Source organism: Simochromis diagramma, unplaced genomic scaffold, assembly GCF_900408965.1.
Source record: "Simochromis diagramma unplaced genomic scaffold, fSimDia1.1 OVJJ01000802.1, whole genome shotgun sequence".
Lineage (NCBI taxonomy): Eukaryota > Metazoa > Chordata > Actinopteri > Cichliformes > Cichlidae > Simochromis > Simochromis diagramma.
In genome coordinates, this window is record NW_024387492.1 from 4,015,983 (window position 1) to 4,031,664 (window position 15,682).

The following is a 15,682-nucleotide window of genomic DNA, read 5'->3' on the forward strand; positions in this document are numbered from 1 at the left end:
GGAAGTGAAAATGATGCAAAGTGCCAAAAAGAAGATGCCAGGACTTGTCAGTTTTAATGTCCTTAGCCATGCTGAGGCCAGCTTACTACGTCTGACCTCTGTCGCTGCATGTGTCAGCTCATTCCAATCCAGTGTTTGTCATAAAGACAGCAGCACTCACAGATCCTGGCACTGTTTATGCACAGCCTAGTTTCCCACAAAGTTGGGAATGGAAAGAAAATCTCTACACTTACACACACCCACAATTGTACTTTGTACATTGCAGTGGGTAAATGTTCGTGTTTCTCTATGACAGCGGGATTACACACCTGATCAGGCCCACACTGCACCAGAAAGATCACTGCACAATGAAAAAAAAGGCAACAATAACAATATCAGTAACAATAAAAACACCTCTACACAGTCTGTTTTCTTTTGTTTTCTTCTTATATGCGCACCAGGCAGGATTAACCACAACAACTAATGATGCAGATCTTCATTAGTTTTCCTCTGCTAGTGCTGAAGCCCACTGGCTCCCAAGGGAAACTGGATGGTGCTCGCTCAAAGGTGGATGAATCACTGGGGAAATTTGGGTACAGTTCTGACTTTCTTTAGCGCGCACACCCAAGCCGTTTGGGCAAATATAAGGGAGGAATTATATAACTACAACCGGAAACCGCAGAGACAACTGATATTTTAAGGGAATTAGCCACCAGGCATAACCTGAAATAAACATAACTATTTTTCTAAGGAGGACACAAGCACCAGCAGCAAACAGAAACTTCTCTGGGAACATCGAAAACGACACTTTAAAAGTAGTCTTGTAAGGTATCACGTTGCATAACATCTTCGGGGTCGTGTCGTGTCCACCCGCCGTACCAGCAGGACAAACACGCCGCATGAACTCTTAATGCCAGCGCCTCTTTAACCTAACGTGTCACCTGAACGCACCGCGACAATAACCGGATTACAATTTGGCTTCCCACAAAATGTCGAAATTCCCATCAAGTCGCTCTCTTTGCAGGTCTAATGAGTCATGACATTAACTGAGCCTAAGGTTGTTCCTCCCACGCCCCTCCAGCCCACTCCTCTCTTTATTTAAGGCGCTCCTCTGCTGCAACACTCAGAGCAGCAGGCGCACAGTCAGCGCAGCTCTCTCCTGCCGCCGCGGAGGGACGAGAGCTCCAGCTTTGTCACGTTTTCCCGGATTTACCCGTCAGCTCGTCACGATGAGACTTGTTCCAGTCGTGCTGGCGGTTACGGCTCTGTTGACAGGTAGGTGAAAGAGTTATGCCTTTCTTTTCATTCTGTTTTTTCACCCCTTTTTTTGTTGAGTGCTGTACAATAAGTTTCTTCAGGACCATGGACAGAGACGCCATCGATTCCTCAGATTCGCTACAAGCAAACTATTCGCTTATCAACCTATATGTTTAACACAGATACATTTTTTTTAATTATTCCAATGCAGGAAATCTTGCGCTTCCAGTTGGTAAAGAAGAGCAGAGAGAGGATGTGGTATGTTTTTCGATTCGTTGCTTTTTAATCAAAGCATTTTCTGTGCAAAGATCTCTATTGTTATTTAGCTCATTTGATTTTTCCAGGTAACACGATGTTTGGTTGAAGTTCTGTCCAAAGCTCTCTCCAAACCGGACTCTCAGGTCGATCAGCAATGCAAAGACATCATCCAAGCAGGTCTGTAGCACAAATGATCGGTTGGATAATTCCAGGATTGTTATTATTATTAATTTTTTTAACCTTCAGACGGGTAAAACAGCACTCAGAGCGCAAGTGAGAAGCTCAAAGCTTTGAGCAGGTATAAAATCAGGCAGCAGTTTACATTAAAATGATCATAGTTTTCACATGACTTCTCTAAAAAAAAGTAGTGCTGATTTCCTCAGATCATTATTCTTTTGATCTAAAGGTTAAAATTCCACTACAAATCCATCATAACTTGCACCTGTGTAGCTCTTTGTGGATTGTTTATAATATTTCTTTTGCTCTGTCACAGGTATTATACATGCCCCGTTGGACAAGAAGAGTGGGGATGGCTCAGTAACTCATGAAGAGATAGTCAAAGTTCACGCAGAGCCAGTGGCAAAGGCAGCGGATGTGAAAGACATCGAGGAACTCCTGAAGTCTGTGGAAGAAAAAAGAGAAAACCCAGAAGATGAGCGCAGCCAAGAATCCTGGAGTCTGGGTGATGAGAAGGACAAGAGACATGAGAACGATGTGGAAGAAGAACGGGAGAAGAGGAGCAGCTGGAGGCCTGGACGATTCCACCAAAGAAAGCACAAACGAGGAGAGGAAGAAGAGGATGGCGAGCGCAGCCAAGAGAGTTGGGGAGTAGATGAAAAGAGGTCAGACGATGAGGAAGAGGAAGATGAAGACAGAGAGAAGAGGAACTGGAGGCCTGGAAGATACCACCAAAGAAAACACAAACGAGATGAGGGACCTCTAGGAGAAAACGAGGTAGATGAGGAACGTAGCCAAGAGCGCTGGGAAGCAGACAAAAGGCACGGGGATGAGAATGAGGAGGAGAGATACAAACACATTTGGAAACCCACACATCGCTATCATCACAAGAAAACACTCCACAAACGCAGCGACGAGCCATCAGAGGGCGAGGAAGATGGAGAACGTAGCCAGGAGTACTGGGATTTTGATGCCGGAAGAGATAAGAGGAACTGGAGACCTGGCAGGTACCACCAGAGGAGACACAAACGAGATGAGGAGCTGTCAGATGAAGCTAGGGACGAACCGGATGAAGAACGCAGCCAAGAAGACTGGGATTTTGACACTGGAAGAGAGAGGAGGAACTGGAGGCCCGGCAGGTACCACCAGAGGAGACACAAACGAGATGAGGAGCTGTCAGATGAAGCTAGGGACGAACCAGATGAAGAACGCAGCCAAGAAGACTGGGATTTTGACACTGGAAGAGAGAGGAGGAACTGGAGGCCCGGCAGGTACCACCAGAGGAGACACAAACGGGATGAAGAGCTGTCAGATGAAGCTAGGGATGAACCGGATGAAGAACGCAGCCAAGAAGACTGGGATTTTGACACTGGAAGAGAGAGGAGGAACTGGAGGCCCGGCAGGTACCACCAGAGGAGACACAAACGGGATGAAGAGCTGTCAGATGAAGCTAGGGATGAACCGGATGAAGAACGCAGCCAAGAAGACTGGGATTTTGACACCGGAAGAGATAAGAGGGACTGGAGACCTGGCCGATACCACCAGAGGAGACACAAGCGAGATGAAGAGCTGTCAGAAGAAGCCAGAGAGGAGCCAGATGAAGAACGCAGCCAGGAATACTTTGATTTTGACACTGGAAGAGAGAAGAGAAACTGGAGACCCGGCAGATACCACCAAAAGAAACACAAACGAGATGAGGAGCTCACAGAAGAAGACGCGGAGGCGGCAAAGGACAGAGACGCAGCTTTGAGGTACTTCAAATATTTTTTTCACGTCAAACGACTTCTACTGTTAAGTGTCGCAGGTTCATTGCCTGCAATCTGGAGCACAAAATACTGCAGATTACTGTAAGAACAGAGAATAAAAGCCAAATCTCACAAATGAAACATGTGCTGCCATAAAAAACGAATAAATAAGAAGAAGTTGGTAAAAATCTAACCATTTTTCAGATATCTTGCTGAGAAGCGCAATCCCTGGATTTACCGAGGCTTCTACCACCCAGCCTGGTTTAAAAGGGATTCAGATGAACACACTGCAACCTCAAACAAGGTAAGCACGAGGTTGTCTTTGACGTTTGACTGAAGATAATCAACTGCATATAACTGCTCTGTGTGCTACATCAAAGAGCGCTTAGTTTTGACATTTTTCAACAGAATGTTACTTCACCCAGTCTGAAGTCACTGTATATTTTTGTAGACACATAATGTGTTTTTTTCCTTTTTGTCTGTTCAGATGGATGAACTGACCAAGTTGCTGAGCTATAAGATAAACCAGCTGGCTAACCACTCTCCTCAAGAGGAGGCAATGAGGAGCTCACAGCAGAGAGCACTTACACCACAGGAGGTACAAAAAAAAAAAAAGGCTGCATTCACAAGTGCAAAAAAAAAAGTGTTTTATGCCACTGATGAAGACTGAAAATTAGTCTTGGAATCACGTCTGCTACTTATACTGATGACCAGAAGGGTTCAGACAACATACAGGTAATTTAATATTACAAAAAGTCAGTTCATCCAAAAAACGCAATCTGATAAGAACCACACTGCACTCTGCAGCTGTTTCTGTAAACTATTTGCACCACATTTAGCTGACCTAGTAAAACCACGGAGCGCATCACACACCTCCACCGCACCGCTTCACGAGGAGAAAAAGCAGCCGGTCTCATTAGGGACATCTCTAGCCTGCACCGTGATCCTGGGATTTATCCTTCAAAAAGCTCAATGCATCTGTGCAAATGCACATCAAGAACCGCCCCTTGTGAGCATGTCCTCAAAACATAAAGGAGAATCTAACCAGTGCGTTCATGAGCAGCGACTCGTCTGGCTTGCTTTGAATCTGCGTGCTGACTTCCTCACAGCGCTTCTTTTTTTCTTTTTTTTTTTGCTCTCCCTGCACCAGCGTTTTATGAGTGCTGCAGTAATCACAGTAAGAACCACATGACTGCAGCTTCTCAGAGCAAACAAAGTTATAATATACCCATTTAAAAAAAAAAGAACTAGAGCCTACAGAGACCTCCCTGTCTTTGAAGGAGAAAAACAAATTAGGGAGGCGATGGCATAATGATTTATTAGTTCTTCAGCAATGCAACTACAAGCATGACGAGGGACTAGTTAACCTAAATGATCAATTACAATATTTTATTTGAAGCAGGCACAGGGTGGCGGGGGAAATAGAAGGAAATGTATGATCATTCAGTCCTGATTTCTATTCCAAATGTGATGCTGTTCCAGCAGGAAATGTTGGTAATGTGTTAATCTGTGTTTTTCAGGAGAAAGAGCTACAGAACCTGGCAGCGATGGATATGGAGTTGCAGAAAATTGCAGCCAAGTTGCATGAAAACACTGCATAACTGAAAAAAAAAAAAAAAGTTGCAATTTTACCGTATGTCTGCCAGTTTAGTGTGCTTGCAGTGTTAAAATGAAGAAAAAAACAACAACCCTGGAGCCTTGCCAAAGCATTTTAGCTGAGTTTTCGTTTTTGTGATATTTTGATGTTATCAAATCAAACAGCATGGGAATGGCTTGGATGTTTATATTCAGAGAAATGTAAAAACAATATATACATATATGAGATCATAATTACTTAAATGTGTTCTGCAGAGTTTGTTCTGACTGCACTCAATAAACAGTTATTCTGGGACCAAACCAACATCTCTCCTTTATTTATTGAAGAAAAAACGTGGTCGCACATTTGGTTCTTTTAGTACTGCTTTTTAATAATGTGCAGGTAGAAATGTAGCCCGCAGTAAAGCTGCATCAGCAACTGTTTCATAAAACAAATGGCACTTTCTGCAAGAATAACAAAATAAAATAAAAGCAAGTTATAACGTAGAATCTGGAAAGCATAAAAAAAACTTTTACTTGTCTCAGGACAAAAACAACCAAAGCTGTTACTCTCGACACACAAACTATAAACTGGCTAACAATTTACTTCTCATCTTCACTGATGTGAGCACACCCGGCAGGAAAAAGTGTTCTGATGAATACAAACCAGACACTCGGTCTCCCCTTACTACTGATGGTGTCAAATCAGTTCAACATCACAGGAGGAAAAAAAAAATCCCTACAGGCCTCTGGGAATGTGCCCTTAAAAAGATTTGATGCTTCTGTATTTGTTTATCCCTCCGTGTCTTCCAGTTTCTGTCTCTTTGGCGCTGGTTCTTCAGCTTGTTTAGAGCCTGCAGGTTTCGAGTGGTCCGTGGCAACGGTCGTCCCTGAGAGGAGGTAGCCCCCGCCCCCGCTCATTAGTAGCAGAGGATGTGTCCTGTCAGGCAACACCTAGGGACCAAACAGAGTCGCAGTCAGGAGACATTAACTCTGCAAGAATGGTTAGAGGGTGAATAACACTTTGGTCCTGAGAGTCTGCAAACATGCATTTATCTAGTTGCTGCTGCTTAGTATCCAATTCTGTAAGAAGCAATTGGAAAGAAAAGGAATGCAAAATAAAGAAAAACAAAAGTAGGGAGTCTAATAATTTATCAAGAGCAGTGGCAATTAATGTAATGTAGTGATGTTCCCAAATGTAGAAGGGTTTTATAAGTTAGTCCAAAGTAAAGTTTTTAGAAATAAAAGAAGCTTCAACAGGGATAATCAGCAACATCCCCGTGTTCTAATTATGCTTGCAGTTCCTAAGCGGAGAATTAGATTATTTTCTGGGTTGTGTCATTACACATTGTGAATACTTATGGTTAAGCAATAGATCCTGGTGGGACAACAACCAATGAATCGAAAGATAATAATAATCCACAATTATTAATTTGGGCAAATATATTGGGCCACACCTCTTCATCTTTGAATAAAGGTGTCCCGTGTCCACATGTGTATAAAAATCAAGCACCTAGCCATGCAGTCTGCATTTACAGACACTTGTGAAAGATCGGGTCCATCTATACAGTGCTATCATCAATTTGAGCACGACACTGTAACAGGATGCTATCGCAGCAAAAAGTTTGGGAAATTTATTTCTTGTTCGGCTGTAAGTGTGAAAATATTCACAAACCAAAGCAATTCAGCCACAAAGTGGAAGTCCATGTAACATTACAGACTGCTTAGGCAGACAGTGTTAAAAAAGCCTGGAGTTCCAAACCTCCTCTGACATAAACATCAGCACAAAACTGTGTGCTGGGAGCTCCAGGGCATGGATTTCCATAACCGAGCAAATGAGCTTCACATCACCAAGCACAATACCAGCGGAGAGGTATAAAGGTGCCAACACTGGACTCTGGAGCAGTGTTCTGTACAGTGACAAATCACACTTTGCTATCTGGTGGTCTGATGGATGGGTTTGGGCTCCCTGCCTGTCTGTTTTGTTAAATTTGTAAAGTGTGGTAGAATAATAATAATGCCATGGGGTTGTTTTCCTGGATTGGCCTGCCCCTCTTTGTTCCAGTAAAGGAAAAGCTGGAACGACCCTTTTCTGTTGCAGCATGATTGTGCCCCAGTGCAGAAAGCAAAGTCCATAAAGGTACGGCTGGATGAGATTAGTGTGGAAAACTTCAATGGCCTGCGTAGAAGCCTGAACTCAAGCTCACTAAACACCTTTAACGTGATCTAGTATGAAAACTATGGGTCAGGCCCTCACGTTGAACATCAATATCTGAGCTCACAAATCTTCTGGATGAGAGGGCAGCAGTTCCCACAGACACACTCCCAAATCTTCTTTAAACTCGGTTTTTATTGTTACCATCTACTTTTTTTAGTACCTGCTCAGTTGGGGGTCCAAGCGGTATGAGTCAATGGGAAAGTGTAATGTCAACTCTGTATGCCACAGACTATCCAGTCAGCGGCATCACTTAATTAGTCATGAGAGCAATTCCTTCACAAAAATCAAAATAATAACAAAAAAAAAGTGGCAGTTGAGTCGAGTTGAGCAGAGCCGATGCTAATGGAAAAGAGGTAATTGTCTAGTTAACTTAAAACAGTGATAAAGCAGTTAGCTGTGCTGATTTGAGTAATTATTCCCTGTTGCTTGTTGACTATGAGCCACCTTCATTATACTTTGATTATAGAATAGCTTCAAATGCAAAAAAAATCAGAAAGCGCACACAGTGCAGAGTCCAAATATTTACCTGGTAATGTCTCAGCCAGGTGTCTGTGAGTCTGAGGTTGACTGTGCCGCCACATTCCTTGAGTTTCTTGAAGCACTCTATGAGAGGCTGCGGAAATCAACATAGAAAATATGACAGATTGCTCTTTCTAGCAACATGGGCATGAAGGAAGTTAATAAGTTCAAGCAACCTCTTGGCGGTGATAATGCCCATTGCATTCATGTGGTATGGCAGCCCCCCCCCCATTGGATGTCTAACCAATACAAGCCTGACTACAGTGGCAACTAATGAGAGATCTCACTTATTAGCTTTGTTCCGTATGGGACATGGAAGATCTTACCTCTATGTACTGGGAATAAACTACAAAAGGCCTGGAGGGTGAGAGGAATTTGAGCAGGCCCAAAAGGACGGGACAGGGGTGAAACCGGCTCGCTATAACCAGCCTGCAGGTGAAGAAGAGAGAGATGATCAGGCAAACAAGCCTAGTATGAAATACACTGTCAGCTGTACAGGAAATGCGTAGGTAGGCAATACTGCAATTCAGTAACTAATGCTGCATGCAAGACATTAACGCAAGACTCAAGGATTTACTACCTTCCTCTAGTAGACATTCGTACTATATTTCAGAAAGCTGAACGAGAGAGAGCGAGTCAAAAAGGGTGATTTAGGACAATGTGATTATCATAAAGCTGCAGTGATTTAGAGGGGAATCAATAAAGAAACAAACTCAACACTTGTACTCCAGTCTCAGATGTCACCTTGATAACAATTTATCCATCAGTCACAAAACAACTATAAGGCGTTCTTCACTTTATATGAGAGGAAGCTGCTGAGCAATCAATTTACTTACCCCGTAAAGGGCAATGTACAATAGTCAATATGTGTGTGCTCAGAAGAAACAAATAATTTCTAATGACTTTTATGGAGATAGTTAATGACACTATAATCATTCATAAATTTCTCATCCCTGCGATCTACTGTAATTGCTTCTTTTTTTTTTTTAATGACCTGGTTGAATATGGAGTAATTTTTAAAAAGGCAGAGCCGGAGCGGAGAGAGGTGGATGTTAGAAAGAGCGGGATGAGAGACAGAAATGTCGATGTAGGAATAAAATCGGACACCAACCCGTCGGCATTCCTTCCTTTCAGCAGGGCGGCGGTAGCTGCCAGCTTCCTCTGCTTCTCCTCTAGTCTCAGCTTTTTCACCTGAGCCTGTAGAAAACAAACAAACCCTGAGGTCAGGAAACCATATGATAGTATGTGAGAGTCAATGATGTGTCAGCATCATTGATGACTGTGTCCAGTTGTTTAGTGATGATATATTACCCGTCCAATAATACTATTTATGCTGCCTTTTAACTTTGGCCCTGTCAACAAATGCTACTGTCATCCTTGTTTGTTTGTTTTTTTAAATAGTTTTAAGACTTCATGTGTTTTTACATCCATTGTTTTTTGGTTATGGTCAGAATTAGTAGATGAGTATTTAGACATGTAGTTTTTTTGTGTGTTTTAGTTTCTTTTCACTCAGCTAATCCTCCAAGTGAACCAAAGGTGCCACCACAAACCACATGAGAACGAGACAATAACATGGAAAATTCATCCCTCATATTTTTTATGTATTAATACATATCTATGTTATGTATTAATAGTACAGCCGAGAATGCAATCCATACATGGCTACAGAAACGACTCAATCTTGCAGTGTGCACTTGCGAGTTGGGTCGGATCACGTTGTCACCATAAAGAAACTGCTCTGGAATTAGTTTGGAACTGAGACCACCTCCTCCAAAGGGTCTCCGTATGATTGCTTTAGTCTGCACACGAGCACGATTACAGTGTCCACATCTGTACTGATTAACTGCACCAAAGAGGAATACTGTCCAGCCAACAGAATTTTTATTATGCAACTTACGCAACCAAGCATGCAGTGCCATAATATTGTGCTGTGGATGATAACTACCGCTAAATCTGCACACCCATACATATCTTCTTTGCCATGAAAACATGGAAGCCACATTTGACTGTCTGTGCAACTTCTATGAAGTCAGAGTAGCAACTTCATAGCAGCATAAAGAATTGGGAGTATTTACTCTAAATGGTGCCTCTGTGTTTGCTTCCTTTTGTGAAGTGAGACTAGCAGGCTAGCTCCTGTTCCTGCTGACAACAAAACTAAGAGGATTGAGGGGGGAAAAAAAAGGAAAGTGCATGAACGCTGGACACACCTTGGCTTCTTTGAGTTTATCCTTCTCCGTTTTCTCCACGTCCTGACCAGCATCATCACCAGTGTTGGTCACCATGCTCTCCTCCTCTGGAGTGCCTTGCTCTTCTGCCTCAGGCTGGTTTTGCTTCTTCTCTGCTGCCAAGTTCAACTGCTTTTCATGAGTATTCTCTGAAATGATAAATCTTTGTCAGCGTAACATCGAACACATAAAGTATGATTCAGTCTCTTGAATCATACTTTACGGGTCAAGTTAGATTTAGGTTATTGTTTTACTTTCTGAACTACTGAATTAAACGTTTTCTGTATGCTCATGTGAACAAATGAAGATCAAACGGAAGAGAGAAGCTGTACTTCTACATCTGAAACTAAAGGGGTGTAACTATCTTGAAAAGACTGTTAAAAAAAAAAAAAAAAAAGGCGAGCCTTACCAGCAGTGGGGTCTTTGGCACTGGTGTCCAGAGTTCCTGCCAAGAGAGCGTTGACGTGGCAGATGGGAAACTCATGCAGCGTGTCGTGAAAATGCGCAGGAAAGCCAAAATTCTCCACTCCCGCCCGCACTGGCCCACCCCCTGGGTACATTTGGATCACTGATCCGTAGCCTGGATGAGGAGGAAGCAAAGAGTATTTATTCAAAAGATCAAGGAAAAGATGTGTGCAAGAAGTACAAAACAAACAAGAAAAAAACCTTAATAACTGCACAGAGAAGAAGAAACTTGCCTCCCATTCTTTCCATGATGGATCCCAGTACAAGCCCAGCACAAGTCTCAAACACCAACACCTTACTGCCAGCGTGGATGTTCGCCAGAGTTAGCATCTGGGCAAGTGTGTCATACCGCAGGTGGCTGCGGCACATGGAAACATTTGTTTCATGTAGACATCTTACAGCTATTTAAAGAAAACACACTTACTCATAATTCACGTGCTGACTCACCAGATCTTCCCTGGTTCGCGGCCGTGGTACATCATAGCCAGGATGCGACAGGACGGCTTTAGAATCATCACCGTATTTTCATACCTGCAAAAGCAAAAGACGGGAACAACCGATAACACTAATTAAAACACAACTCGTTAAAGAAACAGTCCAGAACAGGCTGTGGCTGTATCATCATAAGTGACTCACTTTTTCTTCTTCTTCTTGATGTATTTAACCTGGGAATACTCAGTCTTATCTCCGAAAGTGGCGTGGTTATCTACGAGCTTCTTAATGATGTCCTGTGATGACCAAACACACATACAGTCGCTCGTCTCACTTTATGTTGGATTACAGCAATTTAATTAAATCCTAAAAACACAATGTTCCCACGAAAAGACAAAAACACAATGTGTTCTGTCTCTTTATTTTCCTACAACTTTGCTATCATGTATGCGGCACTCAACACCAAGCCTGTTGGTTCCCATTTAAGATGTGCAACCACTAAAATCTATTTTAAATAAATATGTCATAGATTCACTGGCCACTTGATTAGATATCTGTTTAACTGCTTGTTTACACAAGTCTCTAAAGCAGTAACTCATTTAGATGTGTACTGCGCTAAAGTCTTATGCCACCCCCTATTTCTTTACATTGTGCTAGGAAAACGGGGGAAAAGGTGCAGCACTTTATTGAAAAATCTTCAAGCATACATGAAAATACTATATATAAATCAGAAATCGACAATTCTAATGACCAGCCTCAACTCTCTTAGGCAGCTTTCTTGCAATGTCTTTAAGTAGTCTTCAGGAACAGTTCTCCAGGCTTCTTGAAGGACATTCAAAGCTTTTCTTTGGACCTTGACTGCCCTTTGTCCCCTTGTCTGTCATGATGATCCCACACCAACAAAGTTGAGGTGCAGGCCATGACTGATAGTCTTCCATTCTTTGCATTTCTATCCAGGTTACTTCACTGGCACTATGTTTGGGATCCTTATCAAAATGAAGCTGCTGCAAATCAGATGTTTTCCCGGTGGTAATAGATGGTGGATCAATATCTGATAGTAATTTTCTGTGTTCCTAATTCCATCAGTTTTGCCAAGATCCTCAACACTACTGGCTGAAATGCAGTCCCAAACCATGACAGAGCCTCCACTGTGTTTTACAGATGGCCATAAAAACTCCGTGCTGTACCACTCACCTGATCTATTCTGTTCTTATTTAGGAATATCAGGATTCATCGTTCCATGAGACTTATCGCCATGGATTCTCAGTGCAGCTCTTCTGTAATTTGGCATTCACAAATTAGAAGTGGACTTGTGAGATTTCGTTAAGGAGGTATTTCCTTCTGTAAAAATAGCTGCTGTTCCACTGAGATCATTTCTGATGAGGCTTCAGTAAACAGTGAAAGGATCAGCTGAATGGCCAAATGAATCTCTCAGGTCCCGTGTCATGACTTTACAGGATTTGTTCCCATTTCTTTATGACATGACTTTCACATAATGTTCATCGGCTATAGATAGTTTTTCAGGTCTGCCTAGCTCTTTAGGAATCCCCTTGTTGGTGCAAAAGTACTGTTATCAGCATTAACTGAGTTACCTTCTGTATTTTTCATATATTCAATTAAAGTCATCAATTAGAGATACTCGTCAACATTGGTTTTCCATCCAATTTGCAATGGAAAAAAAAAAGTATTTTTTACCATCACTCTGTAAGATAACAACTATAGGCAGTACTCTGACACATTTAAATGTGAAATTGTAAAGTTTCACATGTACCTGACCCTTCAGACCTTTCTCTTTAAGAGCCTCAATGTCATCTCTGGTCAGCTTCTGTGATTTGCCATCGTCAACAATATTTCTGTTGTCTGTACCTGTCTCCACTGCATCTGGGAGGCACAAACAAGCACACAAAGACACTACTGTAAGTAAAAGGTTATAGAAAGTCTATGACATATTTATTTGGGTATAGAAGGTGGTCGTCACAAGTCCAAATGCAACTGGTAGCATAAAAGAGTCAGTTGTATATCTGAAAATATGAAAAAGACTTAAGATTTAACAGCAGGTTACACACCAAGGGGGCTTGCAGTGTCCTTGAGCTCATGTGGCTTTAGATTTCCTCCAGACAAAATTTCAAATGTGGTGCTGTACAGCTGTCCCACTGCATTATCGAGGAAGATCCACTGCTTCTCAAAAATCACCTTTCTAAGAGAGACAGAAAGAGCAGTTTGTTAGTATAATCTGCATAATACATCTCACTGCACACATGCTTTGATCTGAAAATAACAAATGAACACAAAAGCATCTTATGTGAGCTAATCCTCAGTCTATGCTTCTCGTAAAAATATCATGAACAGCACAAATTCAGTGAAGTATTTAAGGTGGTTAAAATGCTTATATTTTCCTTTAAAGCTGTTAACTTACTTCCTCGGCTGAATCTGCACAGCTTTGAAGATTTCCCCTCGTTTCAACACAACGTAGTCACCCTCTTTAATTCTGTACTGATTATCATCGTCTCCGTTGTCCGCCATAACGAAGCGGATAAACGAGCTAACTAGCTCAGCTGAATGATAAATGTTTTTCTCAGCTAATGATTCGGGGTCTTCGCTGTCAAGGCACAGTTCAAAAAGGCACTACACTACCCTGCATAAATAGCAAAATATCCCAAATTAATATTTCCACGTGTTAGCTTTCACTTCTCTAGCTTCTCAGGACGGCTAAACGAAAGCAGAGTGCTGCTGCTGCCATGCTTCGACTTACTTGCCTGTGATTGGTTGGTTAGACATCGACGAGCTCGCTAGCCAATAGGAGGGTATAGAGTGAATAGAAGTGCGCTAAGTTTAACTTTAGAGCTCAGAACAATCGATATCATGGGTACGGGGAGGGGAAAAGGTGATCTTTCCCGAGAAAACGGCTTCATAGCGGGACTTAAAGAAGCATTGGAACTAATAATGCAAAATTATATTCTGTATATATAACGTGTTAATCTTTAGAGAACATTATGTGCAACATGGACGAATTTTATGATACTTATAGCAAATAAGGTCTTCTTCTCGTCATATCTATGCTTTTTATTATCTGTGACAATCACGGTGGTGCTGTTTTTGGAATAAGCTGCCTGCTAACCGGAGATCAGTTACATCTGTGACTAAAAATAGACTCAACATCTTTTTAAAAAAAAAAAAGTTATATTTTGCTGTCACTGCCTTAATGCGTTGTAAAACTACATAGGTATTTTTGTCTTTTGTGTTAAGCACATTGAGTTTACACAGAATGACATATGCTACATAAAAAAAGCTGTTGCCAATTCCAGTTAAATCTGGCAAAATATCTGTCTGTTTTTGTATACTATCAGCTTAGAGCATTACAGTATAAAGTCGGGAGAAATCAAATATCACTGAAATACACTGAAAACTATTGTAGTTTTTGCTTTAATAATATGCTGACATTTGACATTTACTGAAGTCATGAATCCCCCGGTCCAACAAACTTAAAGGCCTATTTCAGTTTCCAGTCCAACGCAACCATGTGGTTGTTCACATTAGTGGAGGACTTGATTGTTGTTCTAATAATAGCATGTAGAAACTTGTAGAAAGATTTTTCCAGATCTGTGCAAATCTATTCCTCTGCAAGGCTTAAGATGCTTCCTTCAGGTGTTTATTTAAAACAAACAGACACTACCTTAACCGTAAAGCAGAGTGGACGCAGCATCAAGTCAGTGATATGTTTTGGCTACAGGATTTTAAAAAATCAAAAATGGGTTTTCCCAATAAACATAATCCCAAACGTACTTCTAAAACTGTGGCAAAATGTTTTGAGGTTAACATATTGAAGTGGCTGTAAAGGCCTGGCTTGAAGGCAAGAGAAGATTTGGGGTGATTGTTGACCAGCATTGTGCTAGTACTACTGTTGGCTGCAGACGGAGGAGGAGGAGAAGAAGGGGAAGGCATGTTCGGAGGTGGCGAGAAAGAAGGATTGTGGAGCTGAGAGTAGGGATTTTGAATGTAGAGCCTAAGACTTGCTGATATGATGGACGTAGTTAAGGAGGACAAGCAGAGAGTTGGTTTTAGAGCAGGGGTGGGCAACTCCAGGTCTCGAGGGCCAGTGTCCCTGCAGGTTTTAGACGTGTCCTTGAACCAACACAGCTGATTTAAATGGTTAAATTAGCTCCTCAACATGTCCTGAAGTTATCCAGAGGCCTGGTAATGAACTAATCGCTAATGTGGGGCGATCGTGGCTCAAGAGTTTGGTGTTCGCCTTGTAATCGGAAGGTTGCCGGTCTCGGTCGTTGTGTCCTTGGGCAAGACACTTTACCCGTTGCCTACTGGTGGTGGTCAGAGGGCCCGGTGGCGCCAGTGTCCGGCAGCCTCACCTCTGCCAGTGCGCCCCAAGGTGGCTGTGGCTACAATGTAGCTGCCATCACCAGTGTGTGAATGGGTGTGTGAATGGGTGGATGACTGGATGTGTAAAGCACTTTGGGGTCCTTATGGACTAGTAAAGCGCTATACAAATACAGGCCATTTACCAATCACGTGATTCAGGTGTGTTGACCCAAGGTGAGATCTAAAACCTGCAGGACACTGGAATTGCCCACCCTTGTTTTAGAGAAAGGATGCAAGAAATGCAAGAAAGGGAGCTAATACTGAACATGCAATCAAAAATGTGCAAGCGATTTGGATTAATGAGACTTGTAGTGCTTTAAAGGATCAGACTAATCAGCAAGGGACTATGATATATATATAAGTATCAGTCCAACAGAGTTCATTAAACTCTCAGAAAAAAAAAGGACCAATTATAAAAACTGTAAGCCAAAAAAAAAAAAAAAAGTGAAACAAGTTGC

At 42.0% G+C, this 15,682-nt stretch overlaps 2 protein-coding genes across 2 annotated transcripts; one reads left to right on the top strand and one right to left on the bottom strand.

Moving 5' to 3' along the window:
- The first annotated feature begins 1,096 nt into the window (after positions 1 to 1,096).
- chgb (chromogranin B) lies at positions 1,097 to 5,025 on the top strand. Its single transcript, XM_040017524.1, has 7 exons — positions 1,097 to 1,254; positions 1,448 to 1,494; positions 1,581 to 1,671; positions 1,988 to 3,422; positions 3,621 to 3,720; positions 3,904 to 4,014; positions 4,937 to 5,025. Exons 1-7 carry the CDS (start codon positions 1,209 to 1,211, stop codon positions 5,015 to 5,017), a joined length of 1,911 nt encoding a protein of 636 aa, XP_039873458.1. The 5' UTR covers positions 1,097 to 1,208; the 3' UTR covers positions 5,018 to 5,025.
- A 280-nt stretch (positions 5,026 to 5,305) lies between these two features.
- On the bottom strand, positions 5,306 to 13,595 carry trmt6 (tRNA methyltransferase 6). The gene is made up of 12 exons (XM_040017525.1): positions 13,267 to 13,595; positions 12,917 to 13,047; positions 12,622 to 12,731; positions 11,055 to 11,146; positions 10,866 to 10,949; positions 10,652 to 10,776; positions 10,363 to 10,533; positions 9,936 to 10,102; positions 8,840 to 8,925; positions 8,055 to 8,157; positions 7,736 to 7,822; positions 5,306 to 5,945 (listed from the first exon to the last, which is right to left on the bottom strand). Exons 1-12 carry the CDS (start codon positions 13,371 to 13,373, stop codon positions 5,784 to 5,786), a joined length of 1,425 nt encoding a protein of 474 aa, XP_039873459.1. The 5' UTR covers positions 13,374 to 13,595; the 3' UTR covers positions 5,306 to 5,783.
- Positions 13,596 to 15,682: the final 2,087 nt, after the last annotated feature.

Bases quoted from the DNA above. Each gene is read 5' to 3' on its own strand.
- trmt6 (XM_040017525.1), bottom strand. From the start codon at position 13,373: ATGGCGGACAACGGAGACGATGATAATCAGTACAGAATTAAAGAGGGT. The intron at 12,732-12,916 runs GTGTGTAACCTG...TGTGCCTCCCAG, and splicing joins GGACACTGCAAGCCCCCTTG to ATGCAGTGGAGACAGGTACA. The intron at 5,946-7,735 runs GTAAATATTTGG...TTTGGTCCCTAG, and splicing joins CCTGGCTGAGACATTACCAG to GTGTTGCCTGACAGGACACA.
- chgb (XM_040017524.1), top strand. From the start codon at position 1,209: ATGAGACTTGTTCCAGTCGTGCTGGCGGTTACGGCTCTGTTGACAG. The intron at 1,255-1,447 runs GTAGGTGAAAGA...ATTCCAATGCAG, and splicing joins GGTTACGGCTCTGTTGACAG to GAAATCTTGCGCTTCCAGTT. The intron at 3,423-3,620 runs GTACTTCAAATA...ACCATTTTTCAG, and splicing joins GACAGAGACGCAGCTTTGAG to ATATCTTGCTGAGAAGCGCA.